General features: G+C 42.0%; 1 protein-coding gene across 6 annotated transcripts in view; it reads right to left on the reverse strand.

The window, feature by feature from the left end:
- The window catches only part of LOC119020583 (teneurin-3), a 274,733-nt gene that overhangs the window by 91,777 nt on the left and 156,518 nt on the right, over positions 1–26,438 (reverse strand). For 5 of the 6 annotated variants that reach the window (XM_037100051.1, XM_037100045.1, XM_037100035.1 and 2 more), the window contains 3 exons: positions 25,409–25,676; positions 9,932–10,105; positions 8,429–8,493 (listed from right to left, as the gene is read on the reverse strand). In XM_037100051.1, the coding sequence (XP_036955946.1) occupies positions 8,429–8,493; positions 9,932–10,105; positions 25,409–25,676 (507 nt within the window). Of the gene's footprint in view, positions 1–3,536; positions 3,815–8,428; positions 8,494–9,931; positions 10,106–25,408; positions 25,677–26,438 lie in introns of those variants that run through there. The other variant, XM_037100069.1, reaches the window with a different exon arrangement.

A 26,438-nucleotide genomic window follows, 5' to 3' on the forward strand; every position in this document is an offset into this window, starting at 1 on the left:
ATGGACAATCCCTCTTTTAAACTTAGACTCAGACCTTCTTTATTGTCATTCAAATTGTAAAACCTTACAGTGCAGATCGGAAAAAAAATTCGTAGCAGTTGGCTCAGCATAGTACAGGTTAAAAAAAAAAAAGGTAATGTAACAATATAAAAAATGTATAATGTATACAAGTATTACACATAAAAATGTAAAAGCAAATGTAAATGTAAACAGTCCATGGTGGGGATGGGAGGAGTCCCTGCTGATGGTGTGAGCCCTGGTCAGGCATTGTTATTTTGCAATATCCTGGATGGGAGGAAGTGAAGTCCCAGTGATTTTCTGCACCGTCTTCACCATCCTCTGCAGGGAATTCCAGTCAGAGGCACTGCAGGATCCTGAGCAGACAGGGTTGTTGATTTTGAACCAGTCCGCCAGATTTTCCCCTCCTCTCTGTCGGCTGCATTCTTGTCATTATGGATAAGGTCCACTACTGTTGTGTTATCTGCAAACTTCACAATGTGGTTATTAGTGGTCCAGGCACAACAGCCGTGGGTCATCAGTGTGAAGAACAGTGGACTCGGGATGCAGCCCTAAGGGGAGCGTTGTTGCCCACCTGCACAGACTGTGGTCTGTTGGTGAGGAAATCAAGCAGCCAGTTACACTGGGGGGTGCTGAAACCAAAGGGGGAGCAGTTTGCTCACCAGATGCTGTTGGATGACGGCATTGATGGTATTATGTCCAGAAACAACATTCACACATTGGCACGTGCCACCATGTCACCAGATTTAAAAGCATCATTCTGTGCTTTCAGCTTTGTATGTACCTGACTGGTCATCTAGGGCCTCTCGCTGGCCTGTGTGGCGATATTTTTGATCATACTAACGTCCTCCCTGCACTTCTGAATGGCCATGTGTGATGATTGTCCATGGCAGCTGCCTTGCATATGTCCCAGTCTATGCGCCTGAAGCAGTCCTGTAGTGCTTCAATAGCTCCTGCAGGCCAAACCCTCACCTGCTTCACTGTGGGTTTTTTCCTGATCAGCATGGGATTGTAAGCAGGAATTAGCATCACCAAGAGATGGTCTGAGGAGCCAAGGTGGGGGCAACATGCAGCACTGAATGCCTTTTCCATGTCCAACATCACTGTGTGACCTCACAAATGCACTTCTTGAAGAATGGTCAAACACTTCCATAAACACACTCCTAAACCTTGTTGAAAGCCTTCCCAGAAGAGTTGAGGCTGTTACAGCTGCAAAGGGTGGACCAACGTCATATTAAACCCTATGGATTAAGAATGGGATGTCACTTAAGTTCATATGCGAGTCAAGGCAGGTGAGCGAATACTTTTGGCAATATAGTGTATATTGCACGTCACTTACACACAGGGATAGTTATTGTATATAGTATGTTTATCTTTATTAAATCGATTTTTATAATATTCTTTATTCAGAATGTTATGTTATTCATTCCAATATCTCTTCATTATTTTCTTTAATTTTTCATCAGGTCATCAGGTGCAGAAACACCTTCAAACCGACAGCCACATTAATGTCTTTAAATTATCATCTTCTTTTGTTGGGCTAGAACAAAAAATCCAAAGCAGTAACCTTTTTTATTTTTCAAAATGGAAGTCTGTTCTGAACTCCTCATGTGCCCACAGCAGATAGTAGAGAGTCGTGTCAAGGACCAATTACTGATTCAACTTGGGAATCTTTAGTGAGAGAAACCCCTGCCATGTATTACACACCACCACCACCACCACCACCACCCCACCTCTGCGCCAATGTGCATGCTCCACCCAACTCACACACTGATTCTGCACACAAAAACACACCTCTCTGCCTCATTAAATTAGAGCCGTGCTGTGCTACCCTGTTACCCACAACCCCTCCTGGTGAGGACAGGACCAGAGGGTCATGGGAGAGTGCTGGCTAATCGACAAGAGCCTGTGTGCTTGTGTGTGTGTGTGTGTGTGTGTGTGTGTGTGTGTGTGTGTGTGTGTGTGTGTGTGTGTGTGTGTGAGATAAAATAGAGGATTAATGGCCATGGTAACAGTCATATTAGACTGCTTCTCTCTAACATAACCTTTTTAGGAAATATGGTAGTCAACAGAACATTTCAGTGAAATTTTTTTGTAGATACAAAAGATATAACAAAATTAAAGTCTTGCATCAGATTGAGCTACAGTAATTAAGATTTTTGTTGGTCATAGTAATTTGGCAACAGCTCTTAATGCATCACAGAGCTAAGGTGGACAGCTGTTGCTGACTGATTCAAATGACCTGTTGGCAAGTTGTTCATCAATTCTTGATCAATTCTCCAATAACTCCTATTCTTTATCAATATTAATTGATGAAATACTGTACATTAAAAGAAGTACAAATCTGAATGCATTGCTACTATCTGACAAGTCAAAAACATCTCCCTCACTCTCCTGTGTATTCTGTTTCACCACTTAAAATGGGGGACTTGTACCTTTATCATCCTGATTTGTTACATGGAAGATGAAAAGTTATTCCAGCCCAGTATCCCGAGGAATTACATGCATATTGGATGATTCCCCACCTCACGATTTATGTCCATTGTCAATGCTAAATGTCAATGCAGGAAATATAGTGTCTTTAGGTTTGGAAGCTTAAACTGAGGCGGTGGAGCTCAGTGGTACATCTGACATTTAACTAGACCCAAAGTGTTTTGTTGCCTAACCCAAACTGTTATTTGCCATAACCACGATCTCTCCCTTATCCCTAAACTTAACCCATATGGGTCAAACTTTTTATGTAATCAAATTTTATTATAGTTTGTCAGAGAGAGAAGGAAAATTCTGTCAATATAACAGCTCCTCTATGTAATGCAGGAATTTCATAGTCTCCAAATCAGTGATTTATTTTAATAACATTTTGTAAAGGTAAATATCAACAGTTCTCTCTCTCTCGGGAGCTGAGATTCCAGAGAGAATGTAAGGAGACAAATAATTTAAAAAAGACAGGGAGTTTACAGCTAATACAACAGCGCTGTGATGCTGAACCTAGACACAGGGGTGCTAAATACCAGGGTCTACAATCCTGGAGAGCTAGCAAGATTTGAAAGTGGCACCTCCTCTAAGTTCCACCCCCCCATCCCGTCAGTGCTCCATCCAAAGCCACGCTCCCACAAACTTGAACGCGCATCTGGCATTGGGATGCCGGAGCACGAGGCAGCAATTCCGCTGCATTTAGAACGGAGCAGACAGGAAGCAAAGCGCCGAAATAACAAACAACATCCGGTTACTTTTCAAAATAAAACACTCCGTGACACCAGCACACGTAGTGAGGCCAGCTGTCTACCATACTGCGCCGTGGCGGACTCAAACCGCAAAACCGGATCGGAGCCGCAACGCAGAGGACACTATCCAGTGGAAACTGTGCCGACTTATCAGCCAGTCTCATGGCTAAAAACAACACGCAAAGAAGCTAACGTTAGCATTGGGCTAATACGAGCTACAAACATAGCCAAGTTGGCAAACCTTACATATTTCATGAAAATAACAAATCCCCCTGAAACAAAACAAATCATTACCTGTCGAACAGAAAGAGAGCAACCTCTGAATCACTTTTCAGGCCCTTCACATGCCCCAGTTGTCTCCACCGCTAAAATGTAGCACTGACGTTGACTCGGGTCTGACTTCTTTCTTTATCCAGAGCCTATTTCGTCGCAGCCATTTCTGCCTCAGACTTTCTCTTCCTTGCCTTTTTAGCGGGGTGAGCAGTACCAAGTAACGTATTTTCTCTGCCATTGTAACCAAATGAACGTCTTCTCCTGCAGCTCCTTTTTTCTGCAGAACAGTGTGCTGAATATTTCCGGCATCAGTGAAACGTAACGTCTGCACGCGCGGAGGAGGGAGGGACAGAGGGGGGCGCAGGCAGAACGAGTCATGAAGGCATCTGACCAATCAGCGCTATTCGGCCGAAAAGCACGGATTGGTCAGCTTTTTCTCAGTCCTGCAGCTGCCACAGAGGTCTGATTATTTTTGTTCCTCTCTCTGAATACATAATATATTGACGACTCTCAGGATAGCAGGACCATTTCACCCAGTATGACAAAATGTGTTTCTGAACAACATTACAGACCCTAGCGTTAATTATGTAAACAGCATATAATCATCTGAGCTTACATTCAACTCCTATATTTAGCTTTGAGCTATTTGTTTTGGACGTACATAACAGACATCACACTGATGGAAATACTCAGATGATTTGGTCTAAGTGAAGTTTAAGTGAGAGTGCTGAACCACAAATGACTTGAATGAATGCATTTTACAGAATCATTACAAAACAGCACAGCCCAGTGGGATTTACAAAAAGAATTGTGTCCTGTGTCTCACAAATACATGTGCAGGTCATGTAGCTGCAGAGTATTTGTTTGATGCAGGACCTTGTTTTATATGGCACACTTCAGCTCAGTGAGTCACAGAAGGAGTTTTAGTGTGTAAACGTGTGTTTTTGTTAACAATCTTGCCTTGCACAGATACTATGAAAAAACAGAAAAGAAAAAAGACAGCAACTAGTACAACCTGTTAATTCCAGTTGTGAACAGGTCTTCCGACTGATCCCCTCCTCTCTCCTGAGTCTCAGCAGTTTGTGTTCAGTGACTGTCCAAAGACTGACAGAGTAATATGTGTGTCTTACTGTGACCATGCTGGTGTGGGTGTCAGTATGGTCCTGTGTGGTCTTGTTCATCTCTGAGTGTGAATGTGTGTCTGTGCGTGTGTGTTTGTGTGCACGCTCATCCTTGTGTGAGACCAATTCACGAGAGTTTGTGTGTGTGTCAAGACCGCAAGTGAATCATTAAATCCCAGGAAACACTAAACAGATGCTTTGAATGAAGAGGAAAAAAAAAAAAAAAAAAAAAAACCTTGCTAACAATGCGTGATGGAGCTATACACACACACACACACACACACACACACACACACACACACACCACAGCATGTCACAACAAATTTCCCCACACACTCACGGACTAGCCTGAGGCAACAGATATTCAAGTCCAAGGACCATCTCAGCTGCAGTCATAATTGCTTCTGTTCATTGTGGGAATCGATGACCTTTAGAAAAACCACCACTCTGCCTCCCCTCTGACTCTTACGTTCTATAATTCCTGCCTCTGTCTCTCTATCTGGCCATTTAAAAAATATTTCTCACTCACAATCTAACAAGGATCAGACTACAGCTGTAGTGTGGCCTCCATTGGGATCTAAGAGGCAAAAATTGATTTGTTTTGCCTTTTGGAAAACAGTCATATATTAGTGCACAAAAAAAAACCAATGCATATTCTTGTCAGAATATAAAAGCCTCTGAAGGAGTACTTCCATGGGACATGCCTGTAGTGAGTCCGGTCAGGTTGAAGAGGTTAATGACTTAAGTGACACAGTTTTAAAATAAGTGTGGGCCAATGCACATTCACGTCTGTCACAAAAGTAATATCTGCAGCACAACAATCGAAAGTGATTACAAATGAATTAAGTACATAAATGATAATGCAAATGATTTTTCACAGTAGCTCTGTGATTTTCTATGTTATTTCTTTTCATGTAAGTGACACAACATTGATTGCAGTGTATGCAGTGGCTTAAATGACCCCTTTATCTGTAATTACACATACCAAATATTCACATTTCATGTATATGACATATACTTACCATTCTACCCTGGGTGGATATTTATACAAAGTCTGCTAAAAAGCTTAACATAAATTTGTGGCAAGAATTCAGGGTTCATTCAGGATATGCTGTGAAGGCAGAATTTTTAAATGTTGGTTGTTGTAAAATTGCATTTTTCATGATTAAAGCTGCAGTCTAGAGTCTAGAGAGACAAAAGTGGGCTTAGCCAGAATATTTGGATGAACACAGCTCCCAGGTCCCTCCTTCTAACAGTGACAGAGGATGCCAGAAAACCAAGATGGTGCATTCAAAATAACAACAACATAAGCCCTGATTGTTGTATTTCTGATCAATGCCACTAAATTACAATAGACACTGACTCATGCCAAGTCACTGGAGTTACCCAAGTAACAAACAACATTCCCCACATTGCAGTAGACAGAATTACCAGCTAATCATTACCTAGTACAACATTTTGCCTTATTAAAGCATGAGTAACATTATTTTTCTAAACCAATTCAACCTCTTCAGAGCGTCCTGAACACAACTAATGATATAATTGCCCAGTCACTTGAAAAACACTTTACAGGAGTTAGCATACAAACTAACAAACTAACAAGCAGATCAGTGCTGGAGTGAAATTTCACCCCTCTGAGACATTCACACAGAGGCAGAGGTGGAGAACTGGCGCATGATTCCTGCATTGAAGGACAGTGTGAATGGGGCAAGTAACTAGAATTAACTTTGCCACCCAACTCGGAGAAAGGGAAGAGAATAACCCAACCTGTGGCAGCTTTTATGGGTAAGGATCTGTAGCCTGACAACACTGGGTTTCGTCACCTGTTGAAGATACTGGAGCCGTGACATAAGCCTGAGTTACGCAGCCACTTCACAGAAAAGGTTAAACCTGCACTTTACCACAAAACCAAAGTCCAGGTAATGTCATCACTGAGCTAAGCTAGTCGAGTAGCAGTAACGTGATTCCTGGACTTCAGTCACGACAGAATCATATTTAACAGTAACGGTACATTACATTTTGAAAGTAATCACTGTGAGTTTGCTAGGACAGTCTATAACTGAGACTGAAATACAGTAGAAATACTGCAAAGCCCCATCTCTACCTCTCACTGAGGACCCTTTGAACTGGTGGAGTGTCCATAAGGTAACACTTCCCCTCATCTCTCGGCTGGCAAAACGATACCTGTGCATCCCAGGCACAAGCATATCTGCAGAGCAGGTTTTTTCCACTATGGGACATGTGATCACTGCAAAAAGAAGCACTCTCAAACCACAGCATGTGGGTCAGCTAGTGTTCTTACAGGAAAATGTGCATATTCCTAAATGCTGAGCAGTGATTCATGTTTGTGATGTATGGCACACATGTATATGTACCTTCAAGAGGTGCCCTGGCTGTCGCTGTTACTTTTGTATCTATTATAGCATGTTACTGCAGAATGGTGTAGCTTTAAAATATTCATACAACAGGCTTAGGCTAGGCCTATGCTATTTATTTTTGTTTACAGACAAAGGTAGATGCACTGTGGTGCTAAAAATAGCAAACTGTGACACCAAAGTCACTGATCTGCTTCAATACCAACACCTATGAGACACTGAGGCAAGATCCTTCCATTAGCTACAAAAAGGTTATAGCAATTCTGCGAAAACTGGAAAATGGCCAAGTCACTGACCAATATGTAACTGACCTATAACCTGGGGAAAACAGATAGGCACCTATGGATTCCCCAGGATATGCAAGGAAGGAAGGGTACCTGTAACAAATCTAAGCACTTTGGTCGGTAACCCTCAACACATCATCAAAAACTCACAGGATTTCCCAGCAAGGTGAGAGAAATAACACTGGCCTCAGACAAAACAATGGTTTCTTATGATGTCACATCTCTTTAAACATGCATTCCCACTGAAGAAGCAGTAAAGATGGTGAAGAAACGCCTGCTACAATGCAACACTCTGTCCAGCAGAATCAACTTCACCACAGATGAAATTTCTACCTCCAGTACAGTGGAGGCTTCTACAGACAGAAGCACAGCTGTGCCAGGGGCTCATCAGTGTCCCTGATTGTGGCCAACCTCATCATGGAAGAAGTTGAGAGTAGAGCCTTAATAACTTTCACAGAAACTGCTCCTAGGCACTGGTTCAGGAATGTTGAAGACACCTCTGGCAAAATTACAACAAGTGGCAGCTTTGACAGAACATATAAATGCTGTAGACATTGTTGAGTCAACAACCCACAAGTGGCCCTAACAACTCAGACTCAGAGCTCACATGTGTCCTCATCGACTTTAAAGACACTCCCAAACGCCCAAACTCCCCTCCAGCTGGTTAGAACTGGAGAAGCCTCTTGGATGAGAGGTAAAACGTCTTCAAGAAACTGAAACTCGCCAGGCTGAAATAGCACTCAGAATTACCATGACCTGATTATCTTACATATTTCCGATAGCACTTCCAGGAAAATAATGTTTAGAGAGGAACGAGGCCTAGAGAAAAGGAAACCCTGGCAGTTTATTTATCTGATGGGCTAACATCACAGACTGACAACCAACACATGCAGGAACAAAAGTACAAGACGCCTGATACAGCGTTGGTCAAAGAGGGAACGAGACTGGAAGAGAGATAAGGAGGGATTAAACAATTCAGGGGAAAGCAAACCTAAAAGTCTGTGTGGTGGGACAAACTCACCCTTTACACTTATGTGGGTGCATGAAGTTACAGCACTGAATTTGAAAAGAGTGTGTGTGACTGAGAGAGAGAGAGAGAGAGAGAGAGAGAGAGAGAGAGAGAGAGGTCTTACCTATGCAGTAACAGAGCAGGACAGAGAGCAGTACAGACAGCCCGACTGCACTGAGGGCTGTACACCTGAGAACAAACAGAAACATAAAGATTATGGTTGTGTTGCGGTCGCCTTCTTCAGTACTGACTCTACAAAACCTTCACAGTTCAAAGAAACATATTCCAAATTGATTATAACTCATATACCATTGCGTAATTTTCAATGTATGGTCAACTGCCACAGTACAGTCGATTTCATTATAGACCGTAAAGTCTACACGAGTGCTCTATTAATTCTTGAATTAATTTTCATCATCAATTTTGATTTATGTCTATCTAACAAATAACAGTCAACTTGATTAAAACTGTGGAGGTTTACTGTGCGTTTGGGGCGGTGAAATTTGCTGAAAAGTTTCATCCCTCAAGTGCGCAAATCTGGATTTATTCTTCCCTCAATATAGGGAATATCATTTTTTTGCTATGTGTTGGTAACAGTTGAGACATTAATTTGAAAAGCGCTGCATGACACAAAGTAAAGGGCTGACTTGACTGAAAATGACGTGACAAGTTTTCTCTGAAACACCATACGGTTCTCTTCATGCACAGACAGGCAAAGATCTCCATGAGCAAACTGAAACGCAGCAAAGGGCCCCACGCCGGGGCTCAAACCTGGGGCCGCTGCAGCGAGGACAAAGCCTCTCTACATGGGACACCCGCTCTACCAGCGGAGCTAATCGGCGCCCCAACTGTTACTGTTTTAATCTCATTCATTGCAGTCCACAATGACTGTGCATGAATATGGAGTGTATTACACTGTTAGCAAATGTGGAACATCCTCTTAAATGTATGTCATAAATACATCAGATTATATCTAGCTGCATACAGTATGGCTGTGTGCGATTGTCAGTGCAAAAAAGATCGACTCTGATGAACAGAGAGAGCAGGAGCAGGAGCAAAGTGATGAGCGAGGGGATAGATAGTGAACATTGTAGCATTGTCCATCGTGTTCTCTCCCACCAGAACAGCACCCTGTCTGTAACCTCCTGATTAACAAATGAAGCAACGAAGATATGAATAAGGTCCCCAGACAATATCCCTCAGCTTCAAAATGGATCTCTGTTACAACCCCTGAGGTCATATAAACATTTCTGTATGTGCCAGCCTCTCTTTGAATAATATATTTTACCTGGGTGTGAGTGTGTGTGATTGGTGGCAGGTGTGTTTGAGTGATTGCAGGTTTGTCCAGGGAGCTGACTGGTTCCTGCCTTGAAGCCAGGAGTTTAAGGGCCGGCTCCTCGCAGTTCCTCTGGGCTCTCCTCTGTCAGTCAGACTGTCAGCATGTTTGATTGTGTAAAAAAAATGTATTTTTGAATAAAACCATTTAAAAAAGCTTCACCGCTGGTGGTGCTTGGAGGATGGGAAAAGGGGAGTCTCATTTCCATGTTGCACTAGTTCCCCCCCTGCCCTGGTCGTAACAATTTCATATGAATCCGGTTTGTTTTCTCGATGGCTCGTTCCATCTTACCTCCATGAGCAGTACTTGGAGGATTTCTTGAACTTGAAGGCAGAGCGGGACAAGGTATTCCTCGGCAATGGCCTGGTGGGTGGGGAGTACACTGACCCTGTTGCCATTGTGTAGCCAGGAGTTGCTGTGGAGAAGAGGGGGGTGGTGCCTGTACCTGTCTTGAAGAGAAAGTGCCTGGAAGGCAAGAGAAGGAGGGAAGAGAGACAGGGGAAATTGTGTTAGCTGTGGGACATTGGCTTTACATACACAAAATATTAAGAGTACGCAACTGTAACACACTGTTGTCCCCGGGCAGCAGTGTCAGGTAACTGTGGATCCTGATTACTGCCATAACTGCAAGTGCCGGATAGTACACACCATGATTCCAATGCACCAAAAGTTTAGGAATTGGTCTAGTAGATTACCCCAGTTGGCAGCTGTGACATGGCTGCAATGACTGCAACATAATCCTCTGGCCTAACTGCCGCTATCAAAGTAAAGGTGTTAGTGTGTTTGTTTGTGTGTGTGTGTGTGTGTGTGTGTGTGTGTGTGTGTCTGGCAGGATCACAGAAGTAATTCTGACAGACAGAACTTTGTTTAAAATAAAATGATCGGTTCTGTCCACACAGCCACGGGTGTTTTTCGAGGAGAAGTCTCACTCTGAGGTGAGCTGTTGTAGGCAGATGACAGTGGTAAGAGTCGACAGAAAGGTCTGTCTCTCTGAGAATCACTTCTGTAAAAAAAAACTTTAGAATAACAACCCTGGCCTGTCAGTGGAAAAACTGGCACCTGTGAGCCACAGCATGGGACTCTATATACAGCAGCGTTTTGTTTGTGTGTAGACCATAACGGCTGTGACTTTCATGATCTCATCTGACTGTCTGCTAGTAGGAGTCACAACATGTTCTTATACTGGTGAACTGATGTGGTGTGCACAGTGGGCTGAAAGCTTATTTACATTCACTCACTTGATGAATGAAGCATGTGACAAGAATTCTACATCTGTTGACTCAAGTATAATCACCTTCTGCCTACCTTAAGCGCTGAACCAGTTCATTATCTATGGTTCAACCACAAGTAACATACTACTGCAAGGTTAACAGTATTTGCCAGGAATGTCTGATAAGCACATATTAGAAGGCCAGTTTCCAGTTGCTTAGTTATGAGTTAATAACAAGGTTTATTTAGAAGTTATCAATAAAGGAGGGAGTTCACGCAGGTGATTGTACTCGCTGTGTACATCCAGGCCCTCTGCTGACCCTGATGCAGCTTGTGACGTTCTTCACTCAGTCACAAGCTCACTGCAGACACAGCACCCACAGGCCCTCTTCCTCATCTCTGGAGACTTCAATCATGCCTCCCTGTCCTCCACCCTGCCCATATTCACACAATATGTCACCTGCCATGCCAGAGACAATAAATCACTGGACTTATTTTATGCCAACAGCAAGGAGGCATAAAGCTGCCCCCCTCCCCCCATCCACTGGGAAGATCTGACAACAACCTGGTGCATCTCCCGCCTGTTTACAAGCCCCTTGTTAACAGGAAACCAGTGGAAACCCGCACAGCTAACACATGGACTGAGGAGAGGCTCTGAGGGACTGCTCTGACTCAACTGTGTGAGAAGAACTGCGTGTTTCTCGTGGGGAGGACAACGACAGTTTAACATGCTGCATAATGGACTATATAAAGTTCTGTGTGGATAACACTGTACCCACCAGAACTGAACTGTTTTTTCTAATAGCATGCCTGAGACGTGTTGGTTTTGTGCGTGGTTCTTGGCCAAAAACAACCTGAGAATGACATCATAGCAGCATTTCACTAGTTGTAATGTCTGTATGCGTCGAATACGTCAGAGACATGAAGAGAATACAGGTGAGAGGCAGTTTCTTTCCTGTGCGCTCTTTGTTTCTCTTTCACTCTTTCGCTCCCTCTCTTTCCCCCCTCCCACTTTCTCTCTGTTTCAGCAGGGTAAAGGAACATCGTGTCTTCATTTCCATCAATAATGATCAAAGTCAAACTCCATGTAAACAGACAGGAGCAGGGCAGGCAGGAGCCGAGCTGCAGCAGCAGGGCAGCTGTCACGCAGCAACCAGGCATCCAGAGTGGACAGCCACACTGGATGATGCTCTCTGATGGATGATGTGACCACTGAAACAAGCCAACCAAGACACAGTGGACTTCATAGACAAGACATGTTTATGGCTGCTGTTCGTAGCCAGCGAGACTGTCTGTGAAAATAATGTGTGGGAACATTTGCAAGAGAAAATTATTGGCACATACATGTGTTGCTGCAGTAATTACCAAGGTCACAATGTCTAATTAATGACAGAACTCCAGCTAACGAGCATCTGTAATTACAATCAAACTGCTCTCTAACAAGGCAGTGTGATTAACAATTAGAGCCTATTATAACAAGGGCCCTTCAATTAATACCTGCCTTTAGGCTAGATGTGAAGAGAGAGCTGGAAGAACGAGACACAAAAGAGTGCAGGAGTTAAAGATGAGAGGGGGCTGAATAAATAGAAAGAGGTGAGTGACAGAACTAGAGAGAGAGAGACTCTGAGCATTACTGTGTTTGTATTAGAGTTCGAGCAGTCAACACATAAACACATTTGTAGGCATTTAATCGCGACCATGAGATGCACTCAGTCACACAACCAAACAACCTAAGACAAGAATCGAAAGTGCTATATTTCACGTTATTTGGGACAACATCAGGAAGTCATTTCATAAGCTTAAGCTGCAGTTAATATAAGGTGCAATCTCACGGCACACTTTAAGATCTCATTAGATAATCAGTTTAATAGAATATAATTAATTGAAGCAACCACAGGCGTGTGCAATATCAACATATATAAGCAATAAGCCTAAGTGTGGAGCTTTGACCTTGTCAGACACTATATATAAATTGAGATGATATAAACGTGGTGTCATTATGCTCCTGACTTACGTTTTGCCTGGTAATTCAGTCATGTTAAAATGTACTGAACTCTCCAGGGAGAAAAAGAGAGAGCAGCACTCCTGAGAGAGCGACCATGCAACATGATATTCTCTGCAGACTGGATTCTCTTGAACAGTCTAACTGAGTGACAGCTGACTCAGATGAAGGGGTTGAACGTGCACCAATATGTCTGCTTTATATGGGTTTCCTCACTATGTTAGGGTCACCTCTCTCCTGAGTCTGTGCACTGTCTCGCCTCTTCTTGCTCTCCTTGGGGTAGAGGGGGGAAGATGGGTCTTGCAGGTATACAACAATGTAACATAACCGTGCAGATATTGAGGAAGTGGATTGGCTGATTGATTGAAGAATGTTTTATTTTTCTTATTATTTTCTTATTGCTGAGTTTGCCGTGGCAAAATGTTACCAGTGTTACCAAAATGTTAACACTGCTCCTGGTGTTTGACATCACACATAACCAATGATGACTTCTAATACAAATTTCTGAAAACTGAGCAGAAACTGAAATTGGGTTTTTAATTTAGGGAAGGACTGCTCTGTCTCCTTGGCATCTTTACAAGCTGGTCTCTCTGGATGTGTTTTAAGTGATTTGAAATGAATGAAGGAAGAAAAGACATCTGGCTGTAAATGATTTTAATGAAGATGAATGTTTTCAATATTTCAAGAATCATTAATTTGTTCTTTGTCTTTTCTTTAATTGTTAAACAATATGTATGTTTTATGTCTGCAGCTGTTTAACTGTGCTGTTGTCTGTGTTGGAAAAGAGATTAGTTTTTTCATCAAAGTGTCGCACTGCCATGTAAGTACAGCACAGACAGGGTGCACATCTTCAGGGCACTTTATCATATAAAAAATGACAGCCTTCACATGTGACCCCTTTGCACTGATTTGCCATCCTGTACATGTGAATAGCCTGGTAGAGATATCTTTGTATATATGCAAACCTTTGCTTACTTTATTTTTTGTGTGTGAAAGCGTTGTTATGCTCGGAGAGTCTACAGGAGTCCCGAGCTGCTTCTGCGGCTAAGTGCTCTTGGAAGCAGAGAGGCAGTGTCAAAGAGGGGGAATTAAGCACGGACAGAGAAAAGCCGCTGATGACGGATCCCTCCCTCCAGTGAGGACATTCCTTTGTTGGTGCCGTGAGGAGTGTTGCAGATTTTCACTTGTTACTGGTTTGGATCATTATTTTCTTTTGCTCTATTCTTGTAGAGTATCTGGAGAAGGACTCTCAGCCGTAGCGTCAGGATGTGGACTGTTTATGGACAGCTAGAACTGAGCCTGTGTGTGTGTGAGTGCGTGTGTACGTGTGTGTGTGTGTGTGTGTGTGTGTGTGTGTGTGTGTGTGTGTGTGTGTGTGTGTGTGTGTGTGTGTGCATGTGTGTGTGAAGGTGTATGAGTGTAAACAAAAGGGGGAAAGGTAGAAAATGTGGTAAGAATCGGAAGAGCTCGGAAGCTGTGGAAGAGGTAGCATACTATACTGTATCAACAACCAGTTTGTCTAGTTGTACTTGTGTAACCCTGAGACAAATTATGTATCATGAATATTTAAAGGAGCACTCTGTAGTTTTCTCAGAGAAATGTTAATGAGAAGAGAAACATCTTTTTTTTTTCTTTTTAAAGCACAACACAATTTATACTGTTTTACTTTGATTTTATGTGGCGGGTCCTGCCACATTTTCTAGCTTCAAACATTGTTCTGGGACCTTATTTTGCTCTCAGAACAGTTTGTTTATTCACCATGGAAGAATACATATTTTTGTGTTTGTATCGTGACCTCATTAATATTGTCAATACTGAAATTCTAGGTTGGAATTTCTACTCCAGAACATGTGAATGGACAAGGCTACAGCAACGATGTAGAGTTGATAGCAGAGGAACCTAATGGCCACAAGGGGGAGACAAAAGTCCCGTACTCCTGTAGGAGTTCACTGGCCTGACATTAACTCAGGCGCTCAGAGGACAGTCATGGTGTGTAGTACTTGACTACACTCAACTGCAGGTGTAAATGCACCCATGAGGTTGGCTGGATTTGTTTCAGTCCACCACTTCACAGGGCTGCATTGTGATCACAATGTAATGTGTGTAAGTGTAAATGCTAAAGCTCTGCAAGATGCAGACGGATGGACCGCATCTGACTAAATCCTTGGCAGCTGTTCATTTATTATGGAGAGGGAGAAACAACTTTACAAGTATGGAAAAGGGCAGAGAGGGGATGTGTGCCCTCTGTCTACACATGCAGTGTTGTCTGCTGATATTGTCTTATTTCCACTTGCAAGAATTAACTGAAAAAAAAAAAAAACAGTCCTTGAACTGGAGGTATACCTGGTTTAGCTGTGAGATGTTCTATCTTTTGTTTATGCAAAAACAGAGCAAAGGGCAACAGGACGGGAACTCAAACCAAGGACCACTGCAGCAAGGACAAAGCTTCTATACATGAGACGCCCTCACCAATCATTGTGAGAGTGAGATGCATTTTTTAAAAGCTTATTTTGTCAGATGACACTGATATTAATCTAATCAGAAATAGAATTTAGAGTTCTAAAAAGATTTTCCTCTTGCTTTCTTTTTTGTTTTCCTATTTTTGCAACCACTTCCTGCTTTTCATCATCAATAGCACTTCCATGTCAATTACCCGTGACGCTGGAAAATGAGGACGAAGTGTGTGAAACTCAACACATGGAAACATCCTGAAAAATCTACCATTATCTAAAAATACAGCAGCACATGTGAAAAATAACCACACCGCACAATACATTTAAAGGAAGATGTACAAGATGTAGACATCTGATTCCGTTTGTCATGCTCGCAAAGTCGAGCATGATGAAATCAATCCTTGATACATGGTAATGTTAATTTATTTCACAAATCACAAGGAAAAGAAACAGAGCTGTTTACAGAAAATCTGTCAGCAACCACAACAAAGTTACACTTACCAATTCTCTCACATTAGTTGTGTTTGTCCTTGTCTTATATTCAGCAGTGTCATCTTGTGAAAATGCAACAGACTCAAGTTAAACACAGACTGAAGTAAATGAAAGGAGATGTGCAGCCTTTCCTCAGCACGTTTGGATTCAATTTGCACAGAACCAGAAACATTTTGACTGGAAATAATCAATTAACTGTTTTAAATGAGGAATATTAATCCTGGTATTTCCATCACTCCCCTGCAAGTTCTATCGTTTTAGCTATTTTTGGCAGATGAATATGAACTGGAGGCACTGCTCTTTGCCGGATTATAGACATAAAGTTTTCATAATTCCGCTGCACACGGAGATAAGTATACCAAGACTGCACTCATAGAGGAGCAACACACAGCAGAGCAGTTATGATATGGACATGGAAGATTTTGAAATCCACCAGCCACGGTTGCAAGACGACAAAAAGTTGATGTCTACCATGAACAGAGCTGACATCACTCTGTTCACCAGTCCTGAGTCCAAATGAAGAGCCACCCGTGTCCAAAAGACAGATCCATATGAAGAGACGGGTGTAGATTATGATGCTGCCGTGCAAACAGTATGTCCTCTACACTCATCCCACCAAACAAGGCTGTTGTCCATGTAAGGTACAATGTGCAAAGGGGATGTATTTGGTCTCTTAATAAACTCTAGGTGTGTTCCGCACGCAACATGAACTGAACCAATCAGAATGTCACTCCCATTCCCTTTAAATGCTATGTGCGCCTGCACCCACGCATTTCATTGTGCCTAAATCTAAATAAGCACAGCCCAAAGCACAGCTGAAACACAGAAACAGAAAAGTCGACTGAAACAAACAGAAAGTTGCAGCTTAAAGATACAGTCCCCTGCAAAACATTTGGAACAGCGAGGCCAACTCCTTTATTTTGGCTGTATCATGAAAACATTTGAAACATTCATTCAATATGAGAGCAGAGATCAGCATTTCATCTTTCATCTGTTTCTAGACTTAGAATGTAGCATCATTTGAAACGGGACACCACATTTTTAGGTGAGCAAAAGTCTAGGAACAGGTAAACTTAAAACAGATTAGACTGAATAATATTTCAATTGCAGATCCTTTGCTTGCAACATCTGCATCAAGCCTGCAACCCACTGACACCACCAAGACTTTGCATTCTTTTGTTGTGATGCTCTTCCAGGCTTTCACTGCGGCCTCTTTCAGTTTGTTTGTTACGAGGGGTTTCTCCCTTCAGTCTCCTCTTTAGCAGGTAAAAGTGCATGCTCAATTTTAAGTCTGGAGGTCGACTTGGCCGGTCTAAAACCTTCCACTGCTTTCCCTGATGAACTCCTTGGTTGTTTTGTTAATGTACTGGGTCTTTGTTTGCTGTATGATGAAGGCTCTCTCAATCAGTTTGGTTCCACCTCTCTTTAAATGGGAAGAAAGAATGTTTCTGGAGACTTCTGAGTTTATTTTGCTGCATATTGGTTACACCTTTTTAACTATAAATGCAGTCTGCAATGGCAAAATCTGGAGCTGAAACTGAGTTGACATTCAGTGATATTTATTGTTTTATTGTTTGATTAATCAATAATAGGACATACCTGGGCAGCAATAAACACCTGTCAGTCACATGTTCCAATAATCTTAAAACAAATCTAGATGTAAATACCTAGACATGGACACTGACATACTGATCTCTTGTCTCATATTCATCTTTTGGTATCAAACCCAAATGTTTTCAGTGTACAGCAATGACAAAGGAAGTGGCCTTGCTGTGTGTGTGTGTGTGTGTGTGTGTGTGTGTGTGTGTGTGTGTGTGTGTGTGTGTGTGTGTGAGATCAATGCCTGTTCAATCCGGTGACCAGTTGTGTCGGGTGTCTCTTGACACAACAGGTGCATGCACATTCTGTCTGATTATAGGAGCATTATGGTGCATCTAAAAAAAGCAACAATTTTCATTTTCATTTAAAACACGCCTGCAGCACCTGTTTTGATCCTGCTTACTCACAGCATGGCAAAAGTACTCCGCCTCATGAGTAGCTGCCATTAGTTACCATGGTGATGTAGTTCACTAGAGAATGAGCGACCATTCTGGAGCCAAAAAGGCTGTGTTAAAGCCACCCTTAGCTCCCTAACTTACTAGTCTCAACATTATTCAGATTTAGCTCTCTTTGCAGTATGACTGTCATTATGATGAAATGGAGGTCAGACTTTGTGATGATTAGGAGTTGTTTTTTTTTTTTCTGTTTTCTTAGTTTGAGCCATGCATGGAGCCCTGCACATGGCCCTTTTGTGAAGTGATTTCAAAATAAAAGTTGGCAAGGAAGCAAAGTGGAAAACGAATGTCTATTACCTAATGTAGTGTCAGTGTTTAAGTACGTGTTAGCAATAAATGTTCGATCATTCGACACATAAGAAAAGCAGCATTTCAGTGTGAACACAGTTGTATTCTAACTTAAAAGGTCCCATGTTATACTATTTTTCATCAATTTCACACAGCTGTCAGAGGTCCAAGACTGTATTTGAAATGTATTGCCCCAAACCCATCCGTGGTCCTGAATTTCAGCTGTCAAAAAGTCGCTCTAAGTGAGCTCTACTGAGAGCACTGCCTGCTACACGCCCCTTCCAGGAAGTAGATGCCTCTTAGTGGTAGCATGCATTAATGTTATGGTAGATGTATATATATGTATCGCTATGGCTCATGGACATGCTTTCATTCATCCATACCAGTTTGATCCAGAATTGGACCCAGAAGGAGAGGCTCCTGAAGAAGCACAGACTCTGCAGCTGTAGCAGGATGTTTCAGAATGGTTAATGTGTCTGAATAATGTTAGTTTGTTCTATGTGTTGTTACAGTTACTACCATGTAACTAATGGCTAGCAGCTAGCGAAAGCTGTGTTTGTCTCTAACTCAGTCTCCAAACTCTTGGACACTGTTCGCATCGTCTCTGTCTCCAGTCTGCACGTTTCCAGACTTTTTACTGTGACAACCAAGCTCCATCGTAATATTATTAACATTAAACTCGCTTCAAATGCCATTGCATAGTGGAAGAAAGTGGAGCTAACTAGTTAGCCAGTTGACAGCTGACTTCACCATACTCGTAGGCAACTGTAAATACTATCAAACTGCGGCGACACTCAGGTGCATTTGCTGGGTCCGGTATGGGTGGGACTGACCCTCGTAACTGAAGCAGTCCGATGTGAAGTGGTTAGCATACACACACAGAATTACACAAACCGCAGCCGGCACGTTGTTGTTAAAAAATGAAACACAACCACTGTCTCTTCTGTTGTTCTGCAGCTGGGACAGAATACAGGCACTGATTTTTACAGCCAACAACAGAGCGATTTGTGTGTCTGACTCTGAGTGACGACATTGCGAAACACTGCTATCATACCGCTGGACACACTGAACTTCACCTCGGGGATGAACGCCTCCCTCTCGGATATCTCCTATAATCGAGCAGAGGAGGTTAGCCAATATAAATGTCTCCTGTCGTTACGTAATGAAAGGAGCTGAATCTGAACAGCCTGTAGGAGCACTGTTTTTCATAATATGCGACCTATAAATCTGCTATAGTTAGTTGGATCCGCATAAAATTGTACTAACTCATAAGTCCTTTTCACACAGAGATGTATCTGCCAACAGCTTATAATCAATATGGATGCTGTTAGAACATGTTGTGATTGACATCCTGACCCACCATGCATCGTGCCACTGTAACTTTGCTTTGTGGGTTAGATGAGGGGGACATTTTTCTTGTATTTGATGAGTGAAGGATCTGTTTAGCTGACAGACAGTGAACACCATCAGATAGACACACTCATGCCTCCTTTTCTATTCACACAGACGCCGTCTTGCCTCTGATTCTACCTCCAGTGGCGGATCGGAGGTGGAACAAACTGTCCTCCCTCTCTGCCCCTGTAACTTTCACACTGACGGCAAGGCAGGGTATGGGTACAAGCTTCCCACTCTGAGAGGGCACTGTGAATGGAGCTACAGATGCCAGCTATCATGCCTGATCATGTCTGTCTTATTCACAATTACTGAAAATGTGGAAAAATTCCTGGATCTGTCCCCTTATCTGGATCTGAACCGAAACGATGGGGTCTGTTCTGGGCCGAGATACATCCTCTATCCAAATTGTGTGCGTGTGTGTGTGAGTGTGTGTGAATAAAGGGTCAGAGGGAACAGTATAAAAGGTAAAGGTATGTTCAGTTGGTGAGTGTTTTGTCTGCTCAGTTTAACAATAGAGTCTACACTTAAACCTGTTCTCACAATATGAGTGATGCTACATAGTGTGGGGGGATCTTTGTGTTACAAGTCTTTGCATCACCACAGATGTACTTTGACATAGTACCACAATGGATGCATAAAGCATTTGAAACAGCCAAGGGGGAAACAAATGTTCAAATAAAAGATCAGGCGACACTGTGTCTGCTCTTTTTAAAGTCATATCAGTTTGTACTTGAAAGAATGACACAAGTTTGAACTTGTATTGTTGGACAAATTGCTGATGAAACTTGATAAAGAAAAGGCATACTATGGATAAGTGGATCATCTTGATAACGCTGGAAATGAGAGAACAACAAAAGACCATCAGTGGTCTGTGTATGTGCTGAACCCGAACCTTGAAAAAGACCATTTAACTCAAGTACATACTTAATTCTTATGATAATACTCTGATACCAGATATATTTTAAATGTAATATGGTCTAAATTAGATTAGATATTTGTCAATTGGACATTTTGTGCTCTTTATGAAAATGGTCAGAAGGCAGCTCCGGTCAATGTTCATTGACCTAGTGTTTGGTTCCTTAAATATATTTAAAGCTAATTAAAATAACTATTTTCTAACAGTTTAAAGAACCAATCTTACTAATCTGAGTTAAATAAGAAACTCCTAAGTTGGCTAATGGACACTCTCTCTGCCAGTGCTCCACTGACAACTGTCACTGTCCGTTCCTCTGTAACATGAGGTATCACCGAGCCAATGTTGTTGTAAAATAGACTGATTCAATATTAAAAATTGTCCATTAAAAAGAAGGACCAGTCTACCAAATTCCAAAAAGCAAAGTTGGACAAAAGAAAAAATACAATGTTTATTGTAATGATTTCCATACAGAATGACAGGTATATTTGTTTGGTTAGCTATAGTCACAGAAGCCATTTGATTAGGGTGAAGGAAAGTTTAAAGTTTGGGGTAAGTTGGGGTCTTCTGATGTAAGATAGAATGAGGTACATATCACTTGTCATTATTTTACTATATTTGACACCACGCAGTGGAATGTAGTGCCAAAGAAAAAAAACTGCTAAACAGAAATGTACAGCACTTAAATTGTTAAAAACATAGCGTACACTTAAACAGATATTCATATTTTAAGTGGGACCTATTGTAGGTGGCTAAAATACATTTTATTGCTGGTACAGTTTCAGCAGTACAAAGTCCCAATGCCTGTTGGTCCACACCAGCAGAGAGATGATGGTCATATATTCCAGGTAACATGCTGACTAGTGATAAGTACCTTATACAACCCCACCTCAAAAGACCAGAACTGTTCCTTTAAGGCTGAAACATTGTGGTTTGGCCCCTCACCACAGAGGAGCCTGCTGTGCACAAGCAGGCTCATAACCATGGTAATGTAAATTATAGTGACCAATGGCTAATGCAGATCACTGTAGATATCCTGTGTAACAAACAATTTTCCTCACATCACGGTAGACAGAGTTACCAGCTGATCATTACCCGGTGCAACATTTTTGCCATGCTGCTTTTCTGAGGCATGAGTAACATTATTTCTCCAAACTAATTCAACCACTTCAGAGCATCCTGAACTGCCCAGTCACTTCAAAGACACTTCTGCAAACCAGCAGCCTTAAAGACATTAATGACTGCCAGCAGCGTATGCACGAGAATGAGTGAAACCTCTCAGACACTCCCCTTGGCTCTGATTGGTTGTGTTGATCTGGGAGCGGTGGATTCTTGCAAATCAAATTACAGCTACTGGGTGGAGCCACAGACAGTGGAGTTTTACACCTGTGTCTTCTTCTATTGTCAGATCATAATGAATGTTTTAGCAAATAGAACAAAAAAATCCTCAGAAAACAAAACAAAACATAACAAAACAAAAAAAGGTCAGTGGCACTCAGGTCAGTGAAGGTCATAGTGAATCATGATGCGTTGCCCTATCGCCCTCTCTTGACCAGCCACCACTAAAACTATTATTCAGAATAATCTAATTATGATGGTGTATACATTTTGACAGATATTTACAGAAAGAAAGAAAGAAATGGAATGGAATGGAATGCTGGCTGCAGTGTCCAGCACAGGATGGATGTGTTTGATTTGCCATGCAGGGAGCACCTCCAGGTCACACAGCATTATGTTTCAGCGCAACCCTGCAAGCTGATATTCTGTTCTTACTCTGTCTCCTCAAGGCTTCGCATTTTTTTTTTATTCCCAGGTGTGTGTGTGTGTGTGTGAGTGTGTGTGAGAGACACAGAGAGAGAAATGGAGAGATCCACACACCCGCATACATACCATACTCACATACTGTAGGAGGTGGGCACAGTTTTGAAAGATGATGCTATGAAGTGTGTTTGTGCATGCAGTGTAAATGCTGGGGGTTGTTAAGATCCTAGAGACAGACATTTCCCCCCTCTATCAGAGTCTCCTTTTCTCTGTCTGGCAATGAGACAAAAGAAAGTGAGATGCTGAAAGGAGAAAAAAGAAAAAGAGGCTAAAAATTGTCTGGTGAATTAAAGTTCAAGATTACCCTAATAAATAGTGTGTGTGTGTGTGTGTGTGTGTGTGTGTGTGTGTGTGTGTTAGGCCTTCATAAGAATATAAAACTTTTTTTTGCCCCTTTTTCAGGCATGATGCTATTACTATGAAGTTGAAGGTATGGACACTTGCTTGCTAATACTGTTTCATCTGTCTCCGTTACAGATGGGACAAAATATCCTTATAAGATTGTCTCATGCTTGCAGCTAATTTACAGCATGCTGCACGTTCCTTTCCCTGTAATCGGCTATTTACATCCCACTACAATGCCCCTCTTCCCCTCTGATTGCATCAGGCAGTCATCAATCATGCAAATGTATTTTGGTAGACGAGTGAATCAATTTAGTGGCAGTTAAGAAGAAGACCTCATGTTTGAGTAACAGCTATGACATTTTTTTTTTTTTTTTTTATATATATAGCACATTTAACCTCTTCTGAATGAAATTTGATGAGGTATATAATCTGCTGCTTTCTACTGTTCTGTTTTCACACTGTGATCATGATGAGAACATTACACACAAGAAAGAAAGTGTAAACCTATATGTACTATATGTAATATAACTAAAGAGATTTGCCAGTCAACTTTCACGGATATATATCACCCTTTGTTCTAAGTGCAATAAGAAGCTGCAGAGCAACATGGTGTTTGTTTTTTGTCTGTTTTTTGTCTGGGCCTGTTTTTGTCCCCAGTTCTAAATGGGGTGCCATGTAAAGTTCTTATTTTGAAGACAAATTCTATGTCACTGTTCACAGCCTTATACTTCTACTATTTATTTTGAATTGCAGTATTTAGTCAGCTTTGGTATTCATTTTGGATTGCTGTATTGAGTCAGCTTTAGTGCTCTTTTTTTTTTTTTTTTTAAAGTATTTTTTTGGCCTTTTTCTGGCTTTATTGATAGTGCAGATGAAGAGTTTGACAGGAAACAGGGTAAGAGACAGGGAGTGACACGCAGCAAAGGGACCCGGGCCGGGAGTCGAACCCGGGTCCGCTGCAGAGCCTCGGCTCATGGGTCGCGCGCGCTACCAACTGAGCTATGCGGCGCCCCTTTAGTGCTCATTTTGAAGTGAGCGTCTGCTTAAGTACCTATTTGAGACTCAGCCTCATTTTATTTCTGAATTTTATTTATTTAAGTGTATTTATACTGCATTTTTGAATAATGCACCTGGCCTAATTGGTTTGCTGGGATGTGCTTGACCATTTTCTTTTAAATTTCATTCATGAAACGCTCTTCACAAAAAAAATGTGGATTTCAAATCTTCTCTTCTCAGTGTATTCTATTGATTAGTCATGCAATACAATTTTGTAATGTCCTAGAATTCGAATTCTTTATTTGGGTACCTTTAGCAGATATGAGATTAAAATGTGATTCATTAGATTAATTAATTACAAATCCTGTAATTAATTAGATTATTTTTTTTAATCGCCTGACAGCCCTAGTTTTTTGCTTTGCTATTTCAATAATCTGGGTGAATACTTGATTCCTATTGGCTGGAGGGTATGAATAACATCAGGATATCCTCCTCTTGACAATACTATTCAAGAAGTTCCAGAGACAGTCTAAATTAACAGACACCTCAATGCATGTAAACAATAACATAATCGAAAAAAAACAACACCACCTTGCAACACACAAGATACAGTAAATAGCCTACACTCAGCACTGTGGATGGTAAGGTAGGTGGGTCAAGTCTCAAGTAATAGTTAAGTCGTAAGTCATGTTTACTCCTCACTACAGCTGCTACACTGTCCCTTTGAGCTGACTGGTATCTAGCCATCCTTGCTATTCAGCCTGCTTGGTTACTTCAGGCTGCAGCCGGCCACTCATTTCTCTTGATTTGGAGACAGTGACATAGCTGTTCAATAGCTTGTCTTATTGTTTAGCATGCTGTGGAATTATATTTACCATTTGTTGACCGTATGCAATGTTATTGACTTTGAATCTTGCTAGCATCGTGTTAGCTGCCTGACTAAAAGCTGAGCTGTTCAATGTTCAAGGTGTGTATGTTCAAGGTTTCAATCATGGACCTATAACTCGGTTGAGGCCTGTTTGTTCCTGTGAAAGCTATTCAGTGGCACATGAAGCCAAATGTTATTGGACAGAATGAATTATTTCGCGTGGGTTGTGATGCTCAAAAAAATGTATCCACTGTTTTTCAGCCCCTTCTTTTTTATAAAATGTTAGCTTATGCGAAATAGTATTTTTCAGCCGCAGGGCATTATGTAACACTGTAGTTACGCAGTTTGGCCACTTTGTTAATTGGGTTTAAACTCCAACCCCATTCCTGGGGACCCGGGTTCAATGAGCTGAACAGAGTTTATCTCCCATTACTAAGTCGTATCTAAGGCCTGTCCTATTTACTAGACCATTGAACAACGTTTCCATTACATTAGAACCTGATGGGATTGTAACGCCGGCTTCACCTATTAGTTAAGTTCTCAGTTGTTCTCAGTTGCCAGGGAGACAGAGTTATAGCTTAAGGGGCAGCTGTGTTTCAGGGGTAAAGCTAGCATTTTGTTATCTGAAGGTCGTTGGGTCGATTCCCCTGGTTTACATGTCGAAGTGTCCTTGGGCAAGATACTGAACCCCAAACTGCTCCTGAGCTGGTCAGCACCTTGCATGGCAGCCACTGTCATCAGTTTATCAATGTATGTATGAATTACTGCAAGCTGTCTTGAACCAATATGGCTCAGTCAAATCATTCCATCACCACTGTCGGCATAAACAGTGACTACAGCAGTGGCTCTGGCAGTGGCAAATTAAGACCCAGTAAAAAGAACTTACTGACAAAGTGTTACAGACTCTTGAAAATAAAGCACAATCAGTTTACCTTGTTTCCAGAGGCACATTGCTACCCAGCACCCAGCTGTCTTGCAGCGGGACGCTCTCAGGTGGCGTGGTCTGCAGCTCGGCTGGTGATTGGCCGGCCACGGGGGCCGGGCTTCCAGTGGGAGGGGTAAGCTGCCTAGTTGAATTCAGGGATTGACCAGCGTGATGTGTGGAGCCCAGGGATTGGTTCAGAGCTGTAATTGAGGGATGCTGGCGGTGAGGGGGCGGTACCGGAGGCAGAGTGGAGCCGTGGTGATTGGATGGTTGCTCTGTCGAAAACAGAAGAGAGGCATGGTTGGAAGGATGTTTCACAGCACAGACAGGAGCAGATTCATCATTTGTCAACTGAGTTCAACACCAAGCCTACCTCTAACAATGCCATTTTAACAAATGGAGCAAGTGGGGTTTGGAAGAGTTAAATTGGGTATTTTTTTTTTTATTTGAGTGTTGTATAGCTGTCTTTGGTAACACCTGTTTTGCTCCTTGAGGACATGGAGAGGCGGCGAGGGGTGAAATTTCGCTCCGGTGCTGATCCGCTCCTGGAGGTAGTATCAGAGGCGCAGTATTGGTGAACCTAACCAGTGTGAATGCCAACTGCGCATATCAAGAGCATGTTGGTCTGACAGTCTGATAGCTGCACAAGTCCTTCACTCAATTAAAGAAAGAGAAATGTCAAAGCAACGTCACATGACCAAACAACAGTAACATAGTAACTGAAACTGTCTTTGGCAACTTATATGAGGAAAAAATACTGCAGATATATGTGGAGAAGTGTCTGTCCTCCTGTCTGTCCTCCTGTCTGGCCTACCACCAGTGAACTTTCCCCCAGAAAACAGCCTCAAAGATTCAGACAGCATCCAGTTTACTGATGGCGATTATGTAACTATGTCATTCAGAGCGAAAAAAGTAACTTTGTCACTTCCCAGGATGTTTGGTGGGTCAGGATCTCAGTCACAACACATTAAAACAGCATCCATATGATTATAAACTATCCACAGGTACATGTTTATTTTGACAGGTAGACACCAGGA

The sequence above is a fragment of the Acanthopagrus latus genome, chromosome 1 (genome assembly GCF_904848185.1).
Source record: "Acanthopagrus latus isolate v.2019 chromosome 1, fAcaLat1.1, whole genome shotgun sequence".
In the NCBI taxonomy this organism is placed as follows: domain Eukaryota; kingdom Metazoa; phylum Chordata; class Actinopteri; order Spariformes; family Sparidae; genus Acanthopagrus; species Acanthopagrus latus.